General features: G+C 37.8%; 1 protein-coding gene across 1 annotated transcript in view; it reads right to left on the bottom strand.

Annotated features, from left to right (window-relative positions):
* Positions 1 to 13,952, bottom strand: part of kcnk10a (potassium channel, subfamily K, member 10a) — a 37,252-nt gene extending 23,300 nt beyond the window's left edge. The window contains exons 1-2 of the mRNA XM_056481481.1: positions 13,538 to 13,952; positions 9,043 to 9,425 (exon numbers count right to left, since the gene is read on the bottom strand). Coding sequence (XP_056337456.1) covers positions 9,043 to 9,425; positions 13,538 to 13,592 — 438 coding nt within the window. The 5' untranslated portion in view covers positions 13,593 to 13,952. The remainder of the gene's footprint in view (positions 1 to 9,042; positions 9,426 to 13,537) is intronic.
* Between the last annotated feature and the right edge of the window lie 393 nt (positions 13,953 to 14,345).

Raw genomic sequence — 14,345 nt, 5'->3', positions numbered from 1 at the left:
TTTTCTTTGTCTTGCATTTTCCAGCTCAAACAAAGGCAGAAGCGCACACAAAACCACTGTCACTTCCACCTCGCGCAAGCTCTTACGGAGTCAGCAAGACCATGCTATTCTGAAATGGTGCTTTGTTACAAAGCTTTCAAATGCTGCTGGTTCTAAATTAAATTAGGGTTTCAGGTTATTGATTCAATTATGGTTTTTAACCTCCTAGCCTCAGACATTCCAGAGAACATTGAGATGGGCGGGCTTTACATTTTCCCCTGACTATACTCCTGATGGAGCCCCATTAGCTAAAAAATGACTCAAGATTCCCCAGTAGATGCTTTTAAGTCTTGATTGCTCTTTATCAGCAGAGCTGAATGTTTATCACCGCACATTTATCAAAAAAGCTTCTGGACCTATAATCTGACTTCATCCTAGGTGCAATATCCTTAGCATTTCAGAACCAAAATCAAACTATATTGACAACTCAACACATTTAGGCCTTTAATCTGGTTGCAATTTTTACAGCTGAGCTTCCATTTCTAGCGTTGTGACTCATGGAGAGAATAATGAATCCAGCAAAAGAGTTAGACAGTGACAGAGCAGTGCAGCTTTTTGAGCCACATGAACATTGTTCCAAAAGCTGACAATCTGTCAGTGACTAATTTGGGCTTCATTTGATTTGTGTACAATCCAATTCAACAATCTAGTTTTGAATATGTAAATTCACCAGGAAGACAGCAAGACAATTATTCGTATCAATAAAAAGTGCTTTCACATAAGCTTTAATTGTTTAAACCCAATATATAAATAATATTTAAGATTTTAACTATATTTTTTTAATATCTGATTTTTTTGTTCTGCATTTTAATCCTTTAATTAGGGGCAGATTATTGATTCAGCGGAAATTGCTTATATTAGCAAGCTAAAACAGAACTTATGCTTCATCAAATAAGATCCTAAGTTTGCTTTTGTTAACATGACGGGTTATGTTTACGGTGGATTTAACAGTATACATTTCAAACACAATAGAGCATTAAAGGGCCAATTCAGCCTCAAATATAAAATCTGTTGATGGTTTTTTACCCTCATGTCATTCCAATGCCCTCAGGCATTCATATATACAGTTGAAGTCAGAATTATTAAATCCTCTGAATTATTAGCCAGCCATTTATTTTTTTCCCAATTTCTGTTTAACAGAGAGAAGATTTTTTCAGCACATTTCTAAACATAATAGCTTAATGACTCATTTCTAATAACTGATTTATTTTATCTTTCCCTCTGCAGTCACTTCCTGTTTGTGCTGTATTTCAGCAAGAGCTCAGGCCATGCTTCCTTGCGAAGTAGTATGCCAGTCTACTGCCGTACCAAGCATTTTTCCAAGAGACTTTCATGACTGCCGGCCTGTGTATGACCCTGCCTGCCTTGACCAAGTACGTTATCTGTCTTTGCCCTCTTGTTCTGTTTTGGACTGCTTATTGTTGCCTTGAACTTTTGCCTGCCTCCTCACCACGTCTTCTTGATTTGCCCTTGTGTATCTTGATCTGTTTTCGACTGATAATTGTTGCACTGATCCTCTGCCTGAATTACTACTACGTCTCCTGAAATTGCCCCTGTGTTTGTTGTTTGGTTTGGACTGCTTACATGTTGCCGACTCTCCGCTTGTTTACCTATTGATGTCTCTGTCTAATCCCATTAATAAACGTCTGCATATAGATTCTAATACTGTCTCAGACTCACCGTTACACTAGCCTGTTGAAATAGAAGCCCTGCTTACTAGACATTTCATTTACAAACTGTTTACAACAAAAACTTTGCCTGAAACACTGCTTTATTAGAACTAAACATGCTTTTATTATATTTCACTGGGCACAGGCACATGAATGCCACCACAAACTTGCCACCTCGTAAAAACAAACACCCAGGAGAACTCGAATTCAGCATTTCATTTTTGCAGAAATGGCAATGGAGGCTCTGTTTCCTTTTCTTTTGTCTTTGCAGACCTTGCAGAGTTTGTAGACACTATTCCCACAAATGTACAGTACTGATTTGATATTGATTTCAGATCAGAGTTGTACAGTTCTGCTTCTGGACAGTCACTGTCCTGCAGAGTTTAGCTCCAACACAATTGCCTAGAAGTTTCTAATGAGCCTCAAGACCCTGATTAGTTGGTTCAGGTGTTTTGTGCTTGTTTTTTTAAAAGGGTTGAGCTTCACTTTGCAGAGAAATCGCCTTCTTGGACCAGGTTTGAATTACCCTGTACTAGATGATAGGTTAGTATATCGACAAGCCTGACAAAAGGCTTGTTGTTGATCCCAGTTGTAAGAGCAACAAATAATAACTTGAATTCCAGTTGATCATTTGGAAAAGTGGCAGAATCAACTGTTAAACTCCCAATCATAGCATATATTGCAAAAGACCAACTGGACCAACTGAATCCAAAGATTCTCACAGAAATCAATCAAGTTTGGTTAAGAAAAAATCATGGATTAGGGTTACATTTAGCATGGAGATCTGCAAGAGATCTGCAGAATGGATGGCAACATCAACAGCCTGAGGTATCAAGACATTTGTGCTGCCCATTACATTACAAACCACAGGAGAGGGCAAATTCTTTAGCAGGATAGCGCTCCTCATACTTCTGCCTCCACATCAAAGTTTCTGAAAGCAAATAAGGTCAAAGTGCTTCAGGATTGGCCACCTCAGTCATAACATATGAACATTATTAAGCATGTCTAAGGTAAGATGAAGGATGAATCTAAAGGATCTTGATAAACTCTGGGAGTCCTGTAAGAAAGCTTTCTTTGCCATTCCAGATGACTTTATTAATAAGTTATTTGAGTCAATGCAATGTATGGATGCAGTTCTCCAAGCTCATGGGAGTCATACAAAATATTCATTCTTTCTCCACTGCACCATGACTTTATATTCTATACTGTACATTATTTCTGTTAAGTGACAAGACTTTTGTCTATGCAAAGTCAGACCTTACTGTCACAATTAAATAATTCAAAATTAAGCCATGATCATATTTTATTTAGGTAAAATAAGCATAATGTAGAGGCCTATGCCTTTAATATCAGCTTCTTCTGATACCAAATTATCAACTAGAAGTCATGTTATTATTTGTTGTTCCTAAAGCTTAGATAAAATTTTTGTCAGGCAGTGTACTCAATCTCAATTGGTTCCAAACTTTTATAAATTTGTTATTCTGTTAAACACAAAATAAGATATTTTGAAGAACCTTTAACTGTTTGCTTTCTTGGAAAAACAATCTCAATGTTTACAGGTTTTTAGCTTTTCTTGTGTCCAACAGAATATAGAAACTCAAACTGGTTTAAAACAAGTAAAGGGTGGGTAAGTGACATAATTTTAATATTTTTTAATTTTTAATATTTTTATATTTAAATGTTTTAACTATCATTTAATACTCCTCAGAACTGAATGGATGCTAAGTATATAATCATTCTTTATCTCACATCATCTCCCACCTTAGTTGGAGTTTTTCTATATTCAGCATTATTGAATTGCATTTTCCACTGTAAGCGATGCTGCAGTATTCGGCAAGAAGAATTTTCTAGAACAGATTTTGCATGCATGTGATGCCATACAGTGCTCTCTATATAGGCAGCTCACTAGGCATTGGAACAAAACCAGAGTCAATATCTGGAAGGTCTCTGCAGTTGGGTGCCACTTTCCTTGTTTTATGAGGAGCTGTGAGCACCGGTCCCTGAAAAACCCAGAACTAGCAAAAGAGAGCATGACGCAGTGCAAGACAAATAAACTGCTCCTGTCAAACATGAGCAGAACCTGACCCCTGTAAACCAGGCTATAAATGGATTACAGAGACAATAATTAAGTGTAGGTCTGTAGAGAGTGTAGAAAAAATAAATGTACAAAAAGAACAGAATTTGCCAGGGATAAAAAATAAGATTGGCCTTGAACAAAATTATATATATATATATATATATATATATATATATATATATATATATATATATATATATATATATAGTTGAAGTTAGAATTATTAGCCCCCCTGAATTATTAGCACCCCTGTTTATTTTTTTCCCCAATTTCGGTTTAACGGAAAACAGACTTTTCAACACATTTCTAAATATAATAGTTTTAATAACTTTAATACCTCTAATAATATTTTACTAGATATTTTTCAACACACTTCTATACAGCTGCACTGAAAAGACACAAGGTGAGGCAGGCAATAGCTCTGCCGCAATGAAGAGGCCGCGCGTGAGCTCACGTTATTCTTGTTCAGTGGTTGCTCTTCTTCTATGCAGGACAGTTCAATAGGAGTTATTTTGTTTTTCTCTGACTGCAAAAATTGCAGATATTTGCTAAAAAAAATTCTCAAAACGAGAATAAATAATAGATGACCAATGCCGGAGCTAAAGGATTTGCTTCAAAGGACGGGACAGAAAACAACATGATCATTCCAAAGTAATTCAAGTCATGTCAAGACCTCATTTACAACTACTGTAAAGGGAAGACCATTATGCAAATCCTGTGTGTGTGTGTGAATGACAAAGAGAGAGAGAGAGAGAGAGAGAGAGAGAGAGAAAGAGCAAGCAAACAAGAGAGCACGCTTATCTGCCTAGGTGTTATTTGTATGTGTGTGTGAATGAGAAAGAGCACATCCACCATGGTGCTGTTTGTGTCGCTTGTTATAGTTGTATGTAACATCCAGCTGGGTGTTTTTAGGGAGGCATATTTAATCGCTATACATTTTTCATTCTTCTTTGGCCCAATATGTACCCGCTATGTGTATAGAAAGAATGCTGATATGATATATGATACACAATCAGTAGTTGGCAAATATATCGGGTCGACATGTTTGTAAATCTGACTTTTGACAGTGTCAGTGCCTCACCAGCCACAAACCTCACTGCACTGCACTGATATATATTAGATATATATATTAGATATATAATTTGATTCTTTATACAGTTTTACAAAAAAAATATTGAGTTAAGGTAGACCCAAATCTCTTTGGGCCTAAATGGATAGTTCACCAAAACATCAAAATGTCACATTCAATTACAAACCCACTTCCCAACCATTTGATCTGAATTACATTATGGGTTTTTTCTCTAAAGGTTCTACAGACTAACACTGAACAGAACTCATAAAAACTTGACGCTGAGTAAACTTTCGGGTTAACTATAGTTCATGATATTTGTGCTTTTATCATACAATGTTGGGTGTTGAGAAGATAAAAGTAGGTTTGAGGATAGTTCATCTAAATGGATATTCCTGTCATTAAGAAATGAAAGTGAAAATGACCCCTATCGTATGGCACCAAAAAGACCTAGAAAAGAGATTCTGTCCTCCATCGTAACCTGCAACATCAAAGACAGCTGTGTGTCAGGTTCAGACTACACAATTTTAGCATGAACCGTTTAACTTGAAGATTCATATATATCTCAAGATGTTATGATTCAAGAACTGATTACTCAAATCAATCGAACACTTTATCTCATGTGTCATATATATAGGACAACAAACTGATTCTGCATTTGGTATGCTTCACGATGTCCCAACAGAAAGTCTAACATGTCTAATTTTTATTTGATATCTGCAGGCCTGCGGGAGGTTGGGGGAGAAGTTAAATGGGTCCAAGAAATGGAGGAAAAACTAGTGCAAATTTGGCCAGCAGCACCCGTGTCTTTTTGAAGTCATCTGAGCAATACATATCTGAGCAATACCACAACTGGCTCGAAAAAACAGTGGTTTGAGAGGAACATTCAAAAGCCAGGTGAGCAAAATAAGTACATTTTCTACCCCACTAAAGGCTCTCATTATGTAGTTGATGAAAAAAGATATACTACGTGACCTCGCGTAGTTTCCATGTCACTTCTCCTGTGAGTTTGGTTGTGAGATGTTGTTTGTGGACCGAGACAACATTGTCAGCGATTCTACTAATGTAAAGTCATGCAGTGTAAACCCCCTGTCGCCGATCCATCCTGCAGTGTAAACACAGCACCAGCAGAATGCTACCCCAGATAGTCATGCAGTGTTAAAACATCTGTGACACGACACGATGAAAATCGTACAGTCTGAACTCGGCAGATTTGCAAATGTACACAGCGCCCTCTAGTGGAATTGTCTTCTGAAATGTGCAATAAATTCAACCCGGAGCAATGTGTTTTATTTTTCGCAAATAACGCAGGTTGAGGCATGGAAATTAACATGAGTTTGATGGGAATCAACCAGCCTGATCTCACGAGAAAGCGTAAGTATTTTACGTTTCGTCAGTTCAGTGGCTAATTCATACGAATTTATTCGAGTTCAGTCATACGAAATTGTACGATTTTAAAAAGGAGGCGTGGCACCTAACCCCACCCCTAAACCCAACCATCATTGGGGGATGAGCAAATCGTACTAAATTGTACAAATTAATACGAATTAGCCACTAAATCAAAAAGTTACGAATTGCCGTGAGATTGTGTTGGAATCAACATGAGCTTGACATTTTGTCCGGTCCACATGACAAGAATTAAAGAATCAAAACTCAATTATCTGACACAGTGACTACAGTTACAGTTACAAAAATATTGGGCAGTCTGAACACAGCATAAAAAACTCAAAAACCATAAATAGGTTAACAGATACAGCCTGATGACTGCCTTTGATTTGAGCGACTGCCAGTCAAAGAGGAAAACAGGGTGCAAAAAAACAGCTAACTAAAACAACAGGCAAAATGTATGAAACAATGTGATAAAATGTCACCAAGCAGTGTTTCCCCTACCATTATTTTAGGGGGGCGCCCCGCCCCGCCCTTGAAGTTACGTTAATTGTATTATCTATATAGCACCAAATCACAACTTTATTTAATAAACAAGCTAAATAGACGTATGTAATATCTTATTTACACAACAGCATGTCACTTCTGTTCTACGCTCGCGTCACAGCAGCATCCCAAGTCTCCTGGAAGTTCCGGGAATCTCCAGCAAATGCATAGAGACTATTGGATGCCCGCAAACAAATAATCTCCCAGAAATCGTGTGTCTCCCGCCCGGTCCTCAAATACGTCCCGCATTCCTCCCCGCTCTTCAGATACGTCACACACATCCCATGCTGTGATGCGAGTGGAGCTATCTCCTCTATTTAGTGTCTAGTTATGACCTCTCCTGGAAGCTCTGCGTGTCTTCCGCAAATTCATACTGGCTCGTGATCCCCAAAAATTAGTAAAAATACCTGGAAATCAATCCGACAAGAGTGAATGAGCAAGAGAACAGATTGCGAGAGGAGCAATGATGGTCTAAGCATTACATTTGTTAGGTTAAATGAATAGAGCAGTAAAGATATCGCGAGTGCAAATCCTTCTTTATTTCTCTCAGATCTGCTGTCAATAGTTGGAGGCGAGTAAAATATTGGTCCTGCATGTATTTAGGCCTTTTTACATATAAGAACTGAAAGTTCTGTGTTTTGACAATATTGCAAGTCCACTAAAAGCTGGCTGGAATTATTAGATATCTTTTTTAACATAAATATTTAATAATATAACTTTTTGTAACACTCATTGCTATTAGAAGTAGTTTATGGGCCTATTTCTATTTAGTAAACAAGTATTGGATTTATAGATGTGCATTTTATCTCATTTTTTCTCTTTCATCATTTGCAAGGTTTCCAAATTGCATTGTTTGTCATTTTTCTGTGGCGGTTCATTCTGCTTTGGTGACCCCTGATAAATAAGGCACTGAGCTGAAGTAAAATGAATGGATGAATTATTTTCTGTAAAGCTGCTTCTGGCCATGTTCACATCAAATTTTTTATAAGAGACATGTTTAATAAATGGCGATGCAGTGGTGCAATAGGTGGTGCTGTCGCCTCACAGCAAGAAGGTCGCTGGTTCGAGCCTCGGCTGGGTCAGTTGCGTTTCTGTGTGGAGTTTGCATGTTCTCCCTGCGTTCGCGTGGGTTTCCTCTGGGTGCTTCGCTTTCCCCCACAGTCCAAAGACATGCGGTACAGGTATATTGGGAAGGCTAAATTGTCCGTAGTGTATGAGTGTAAATGAGTGTGTGTGGATGTTTCCTAGAGATGGGTTGCGGCTGAAAGGGCATCTGCTGCGTAAAATAAATGGATAAGTTGGCGGTTCATTCCGCTGTGGTGACCCCAGATTAATAAAGGGACTAAGCCGAAAAGAAAATGAATGAATAATTAATAAATGTCTCAATACATGGGCCAGACATTTCTGAATTTCCTTACTAAGAGGCTCTGGAAATGTTCTTCCAGAAGCCCATAAAGATACACTGCAGTGACAAAAGCTGCACAGTTTGTGAATAAAAAAGATATAAAATAAATTTAAATGTATAATTTACAAACGGTTGTACAGTTAAAACTGTTGTTCAGTTATTTACTGCTGTCATTAAAAGACAATGACTCCTTGTGTCAGTGTGAGTCTGAACAGCCATGTTGCGTCGTGCCGCGTTGTGCCGCAGCCCCTTAAAAAATGTAAACCTAGGGGAAACACTGTAAAGCATTTACAATTTCCATTTTAATAAATGTAAACTAACATTTAACGTGACAAAAAAGTCTCTGATATTCCATGACTTGGACGAAATAATGTATAAAATTCAATGTCTGGGATAGACCGTTCTTGATAATGCAGAATTTGACAAAACGTGACCAAAAACATAACTAGGGTTTCAGAGACTGAACGTTTGCAGTGTTTTCCCTTCAATTATGAAGCCATTTCTGCAAATGAGAGTTATTAGAAACCAGTTATCAGAAACCAGAATGGACTTCGCTTCAACAAATCAATAACAGATAGATTTCAGGCATCACGGGCACTATTCATCAAATACATTACTTCTACACCAACTGGCTTGCTGTTATAAGTCTTCTATGACAGTCTGCTCTGATATTTTTACATTTATTTTTGTCGGCCGCTCTATTTAGCTCTGTTCAACCGCTGTGCCCCGGTCTATTGCATGAGGGAAGCTCACATGTCAGACAGATCTATGAAGCTATATTGTTACGCTTGATCTGAGATCCCACAAGGGAGGCTGCCTGAGGTCTACTACAGATGAGCAACAGTTTTACCTTGATGAGCTCTTCCAGCTCTTCAGGGGTCACGCAGGGATGCTTCAGCAGGAAGGCGGCTTTCTTCAAAGTGATCGAGTCTTTTTGGTAGCGCTCAAAGTGTTGCTCCAGAGCTCTGAAGACCAGACCGCCGGCGACCAGGTAGGCTACCACCACCACAAACACGGCAAGCACGGTCTTCCACTTCATGACAGTGAGGAGGGCTGAACCATCCGCCACTGCTTCCATGCTGGCCACCATACTAGCTGGTCGAGAGACCGAAAGCCGAGGTAATGAGCAGCCCATAGGGTTCTGCATGGTGGCCACGCTGGCCTGCACCAAGCTGGACTGCAGCATCCCTGGCTGGACCTTCTTTGGTGGCACCAGGTTGGTCTGCACTGGCACTGTTGGAAAGAGAGACAATATGAGTGTGTAATTTACAGCATTGGACAATGTTGGTTATTGTACAATTCTAAACAAAAATCTAAACAACAAAAAAATAAGTTTATTGTAGGTTACACTTTTAAAAAGAAGGGTTCCTAAGAAGTTTTGTTTTGCAGTGATGATTATTTTGACTCTTGCAGTTTGGATATCAACATACACACTATAAAAAATGCTGGGTTCCACACAATCCCTTCATGTCATCTTAACGCAAACCGAAGTTAACTTAATGTTTCTTTACAATTTTAAGTTGATTGAACATAGAACAATTAAGTTGTCTCTAAAAAACATTGAGAATTGTGTTGTGAACATTTTTTGTTTATTATAACTTGTCTTTAAGTCGTGACTAGAATTTGACCTCCAGAAAGCAAGAACAGAAACAAACCTCGAAATACAACATAAAAGCAAAAGTATTGGCGCTTTAGCTTCATAAACCTTTTCATCTGTTGTATAATTCCACATAGCAACATAAACACTTCTCATTCGCTTTGTGTGTATATGTAAAGGTGTGTGAATGGTGTGTATGGAAGAGCTTATTTGTTAGGGTTCACAAAAGTGACATAACATTATGAGAAAGCAAAAATATGAAATAAATAACATGTTACTCTTACAGTTGCAATATCATCAACTGTCCCATATGGTGCACAAGTTGTTGTCCGCTATGACGGATTACATGAGATTAGGCTTGTGCCGGTATTCGGTAATGCGATAAATCACGGTAATGAATATGCACGATATTGTTATCGCGGGCACTTCAAAATACCGTGAAAAATAATAGATCCGAATTTATATTCTTAGAACGCGCCTTAGCTTATTTTCCATCAAGCAGAACTGATGCGCACTCTGATGTAAACAATCCCCGCATGTAGAAGCACTGTGTGCACGGAGTGCGCGCCGCCGCTGCCACCGCTCTCTAATCCTCACACGAAGAAGAAGCATGGCGGAAGGAGGAACGCTGCCGACAATTTATCCCCCTTCAGCTTATTTTCCATCAACCGCTTGAAGAAACACTGCGTATATGCTGCGCAGAACTGATCCGCACTCTGATGTAAACAATCCCCACATGTAGAAGCACTGTGTGCACACAGTGCGCGCCGCCGCTGCCACCGCTCTCTAATCCTCACACGAAGAAGAAGCATGGCGGAAGGAGGAACGCTGCCGACAATTTATCCCCCTTCAAAAAGGGTAAAGTCAGAGGTTTGGAAATATTTTGGGTTCCAAAAAAATGCAGAGGGATTGCTGATCGAAGACGGTTTCCCTTTGCACATTCACTTTGATATAATTGCTCAAGTTTACTTTTATATTGTGTATTGTTTTATTTATATTTATTTGTATTTAAATGTTTGAAGTACTTTTAGTTAATTAAAAAGTTATTAAAGTTACTAAGTTGACGAAACTGAAGTTTGTGTTTTTTTACCTGTTTCTCTAGAAAAATTACAATATCGTGATAATACCGTATACCGTGATAAAAGCTCAATCAATTAATCGCAGCATGAAAATGTGATACCGGCACATGCCTATTGAGATACAAATGATCAATTTCTGTATCCTGCATTGTTACCATACATTACACAGCTTGTGTCAAAAGCACGGTTGTACAGTGTATAATTTTTATAAACAGTTCTTAAAACTGTTTATTGTAAAGAATATATACCTTTTTAATGAAGATGCCTTGATATTAAAGCGAAAAGATTTAAAAACTGCTATCTTATTGAAAATAAATGTTTCAAACGTTAGGGTATCGTCACCTTAGAATTATAAGGTTCTATCAGACATTTTTGTCAAAATTGAGTTATTGACATATTCTTATTAAATGGCAACTTATTTACATTATGGGACGTTTTTTATAAGTTTTTTACATTTTAAGACTTTTTATTTTAAAAAACATGTTACACACAGACTTTGCTATGAAATGCAAAAATGTTGAAGCTCAATATCTCAAAATCATTCAGAATGCAGATGGAACCTTATTATTCTAAGGTGACGGTATGTAGAAAAAGATCATTTTGGTTTTCTCAACCATGCCTAATGAAAAGATATATTCTAAAAAAGCAATCTAAAGACATATAACCCCTTTTCCATAGATGTTGTTCTTCAAGGCATCATAAAAACGAAAATAGAGAATCTTTATTTGTAGGTCATATTTTCTTTTACCTTTTGTAGATTTGGTCATAGTTCCTGAGGATGAAAGCAGGACGCACAGCCTCTTCATGACGGAATCTACAGTCATTTGGTTGGCTTATAACAACTGACAGATGAGTTTGCGACAATACCGTATGAACTCACAGCCCTGATGCCGAAAATAACAGAGAGGCATTTTTGGCTTCTTTAACTGTATCTGATCAATCTTTTTGAGTCTTGAAATTCTAAATTCACTAATAAGATTTTTTTTTGCATTTTATTTCTTTCCTGCTGTACACTGTCATGTAATAACAGTCATGTTTCTGTTGCGTTGCAAACCAGTGATTTCCAAAGTCATTTATCTACTGCAAGGACTGAATAGGAAATAAAAGTATATATATATATATATATATATATATATATATATATATATATATATATATATATATATATATATATAGGGGGTTCATTTCTGGTGAAAATACAAACTTACTGGTTGAATAAAAGTAACTTTAAGTCAGAATCCGGATTGACTGTATATCAAATACTTTTCTTTTTGAGTTTAGGGTTTGTTTCCCTCTTATGTTCATTTTACTTTCATTGTGACAGTGATTTTAAATGAATGTAAACACATTTTAGAAAAGGAGTTGTTTCTCGGTGCATGGATCCAAATAAAGCCTCTGATCACTGCTGCATACACCACCCCCACCCACACATACACACTTTTGTTGGCTTTGAAAAACCTATTACTGTAGAAAGCAGCAGTACTGGGTGGAGCAAGATAAGCTAGTGTTTCAAACTGGCTACATTCACAAACACATAACCGGATAAAAAAAGCAACTAAAAAATAATTTACATTTATGCTTTAATATTTATATTAATATGCTATATTATTAACAGATAAAACAATTTCCCTCAACTTTCTTCTAGTCAGCCAATGCCAACACCTGCAATATGATGTAGTATTGCACAGCTGTTTATGTGGACAGTCCCTGCAGCATGACCGCAATAATTCCCTGTGACAATCCGATCGCTTGTTTACAAGCCGTTTTGAACCTTTCTTTAGATCCCCCCCAAGGCAAATTACTACACTTATAATTAGCCTACCATAATTGATTTAAATATCGATTGAAATATAATTCAAAATGACTTGGAAACTATTCATAGTTGCAATAAATGAATTAGGGAAAAATTTTGTTAAAAAAAAAAAAAAAATTAAATTCCCAAATGTATAAAACTAGCTAATTAAGCTTCTTCTTTTTTGAAGATCACAAAGTAAATGTTGATCACCCAATCAGCAACGTAAGCCAGTGTCGTGAGTAGCCTAGATGTGATTTGTTCATATAGTAAGATTAGGTAATGCGCGTGTGTCTCCCACGTTTCATTATGCATCCCCCGTATCTCTGCATAGTACTCGGAGTCTTGTAGACGCGTAATGGAATAGCTGAAGATATTTAAATTGTGCGTTTTATTGCTCATACAGACTTATAAAGAAGTGGCATGGCTTATTCCTCTCACATCTTGCTAAAGTATTATAGTAAACCTCAGCCATAAAGGTCTCTTGATTGCGTCGTGATTGAGGAAGACCTCTCAAACATCAGGCTGTTTTGATTGAAGCGCGTGGATGTGAATCTTAATGAAGGTGTCCACTAAAGAATTGAGGCGGACAGAAAGAGATGCGTTATTACAATCAACTTAGACGTTAAACCTTTGATATTGCACCACTAACTGATCAAAGTCAACTACCTCACCCATTGGTACTCCATCATCATTTTGCGCATCTTGGTTAAAGTGCTTTTAATGGGATTTGTTGGGTTCCCGAATCACTCAACATGACAACTGGCTGTCAGAGCGCGTGTATGCTTCGTTATGCTCATAATAACTTCTGTCTAAGATGCAGGATGAACAATAACGCATGTATGACAATGACATTTTGGAAAGTAAATGCACCTACCAGGTGGAGGGTTCCAGTTGCCCGGTTTCCTCGGGTTTTCCGTTGGAAATTTCATTTTGAATTGCAGTTTAATTCATGATATGGTCGCGTTTGCTGAAGAAAGGCGAAAAACAATTCAGAAAGATGCGGCGTAAGTGTTGAGGCATGCTGTTTTCCCGGAAGTCATTCTTTTTAAACGTGACAGGGAGGTAAATGGGTGCAGGCATGAGATCATCTTCACAGGCGTGTAGAAGGATGGTTGTGCTGCCGCTAGACTCGCATGCATCTGCCTCGGTCTCTTCATGGCACTTAAGAGTTCCACATCACTCCGCCTTTTGCCAGCTGCACCATTTTCCACGCGTCAGAGACCCTTTGTGTGTGAGGTAAACAGTGGAGGTGCTGCTGAAGTCCACGCGCCGTTGGGGCATCGTCTGAACCTTTCGCGAATTGACTACGTTTAGAAATCTGTTCTCAGTAGCCGCAGTATGTGGCAAGCTGGTTTCACGTTTATCCATTCAGACTCTTTTTTCAGTTCTGTGATAATCAATGTCTGTTTTTTTTTCAGTGTTGTTTTGTTTGTTTTTGATTAAACGTATCAATGCGATGACCATTTTATTCAACACAAGCTCTTAGGAAATACTTCCCTCTGGCTACATTTTATCGCTAATACCTACGTTTAATTGCAGTTTTTGTGTAAAATAAGATGCATACGTCACTAACGTTTGTTCTTTTCACAAAACTGATATTTACACTTACAAATATAAACTTTGTACTTTGCACAGCACCAAATTAATACGCAAAACAACTTAAACGTGTCTATGATTTGTAA

This window comes from Danio aesculapii, chromosome 20 (genome assembly GCF_903798145.1).
Source record: "Danio aesculapii chromosome 20, fDanAes4.1, whole genome shotgun sequence".
Classification (NCBI taxonomy): Eukaryota; Metazoa; Chordata; class Actinopteri; order Cypriniformes; family Danionidae; genus Danio; species Danio aesculapii.
Note: the sequence above shows the minus strand (reverse complement) of the source record. Positions and strands in the feature narration are given on the sequence as shown.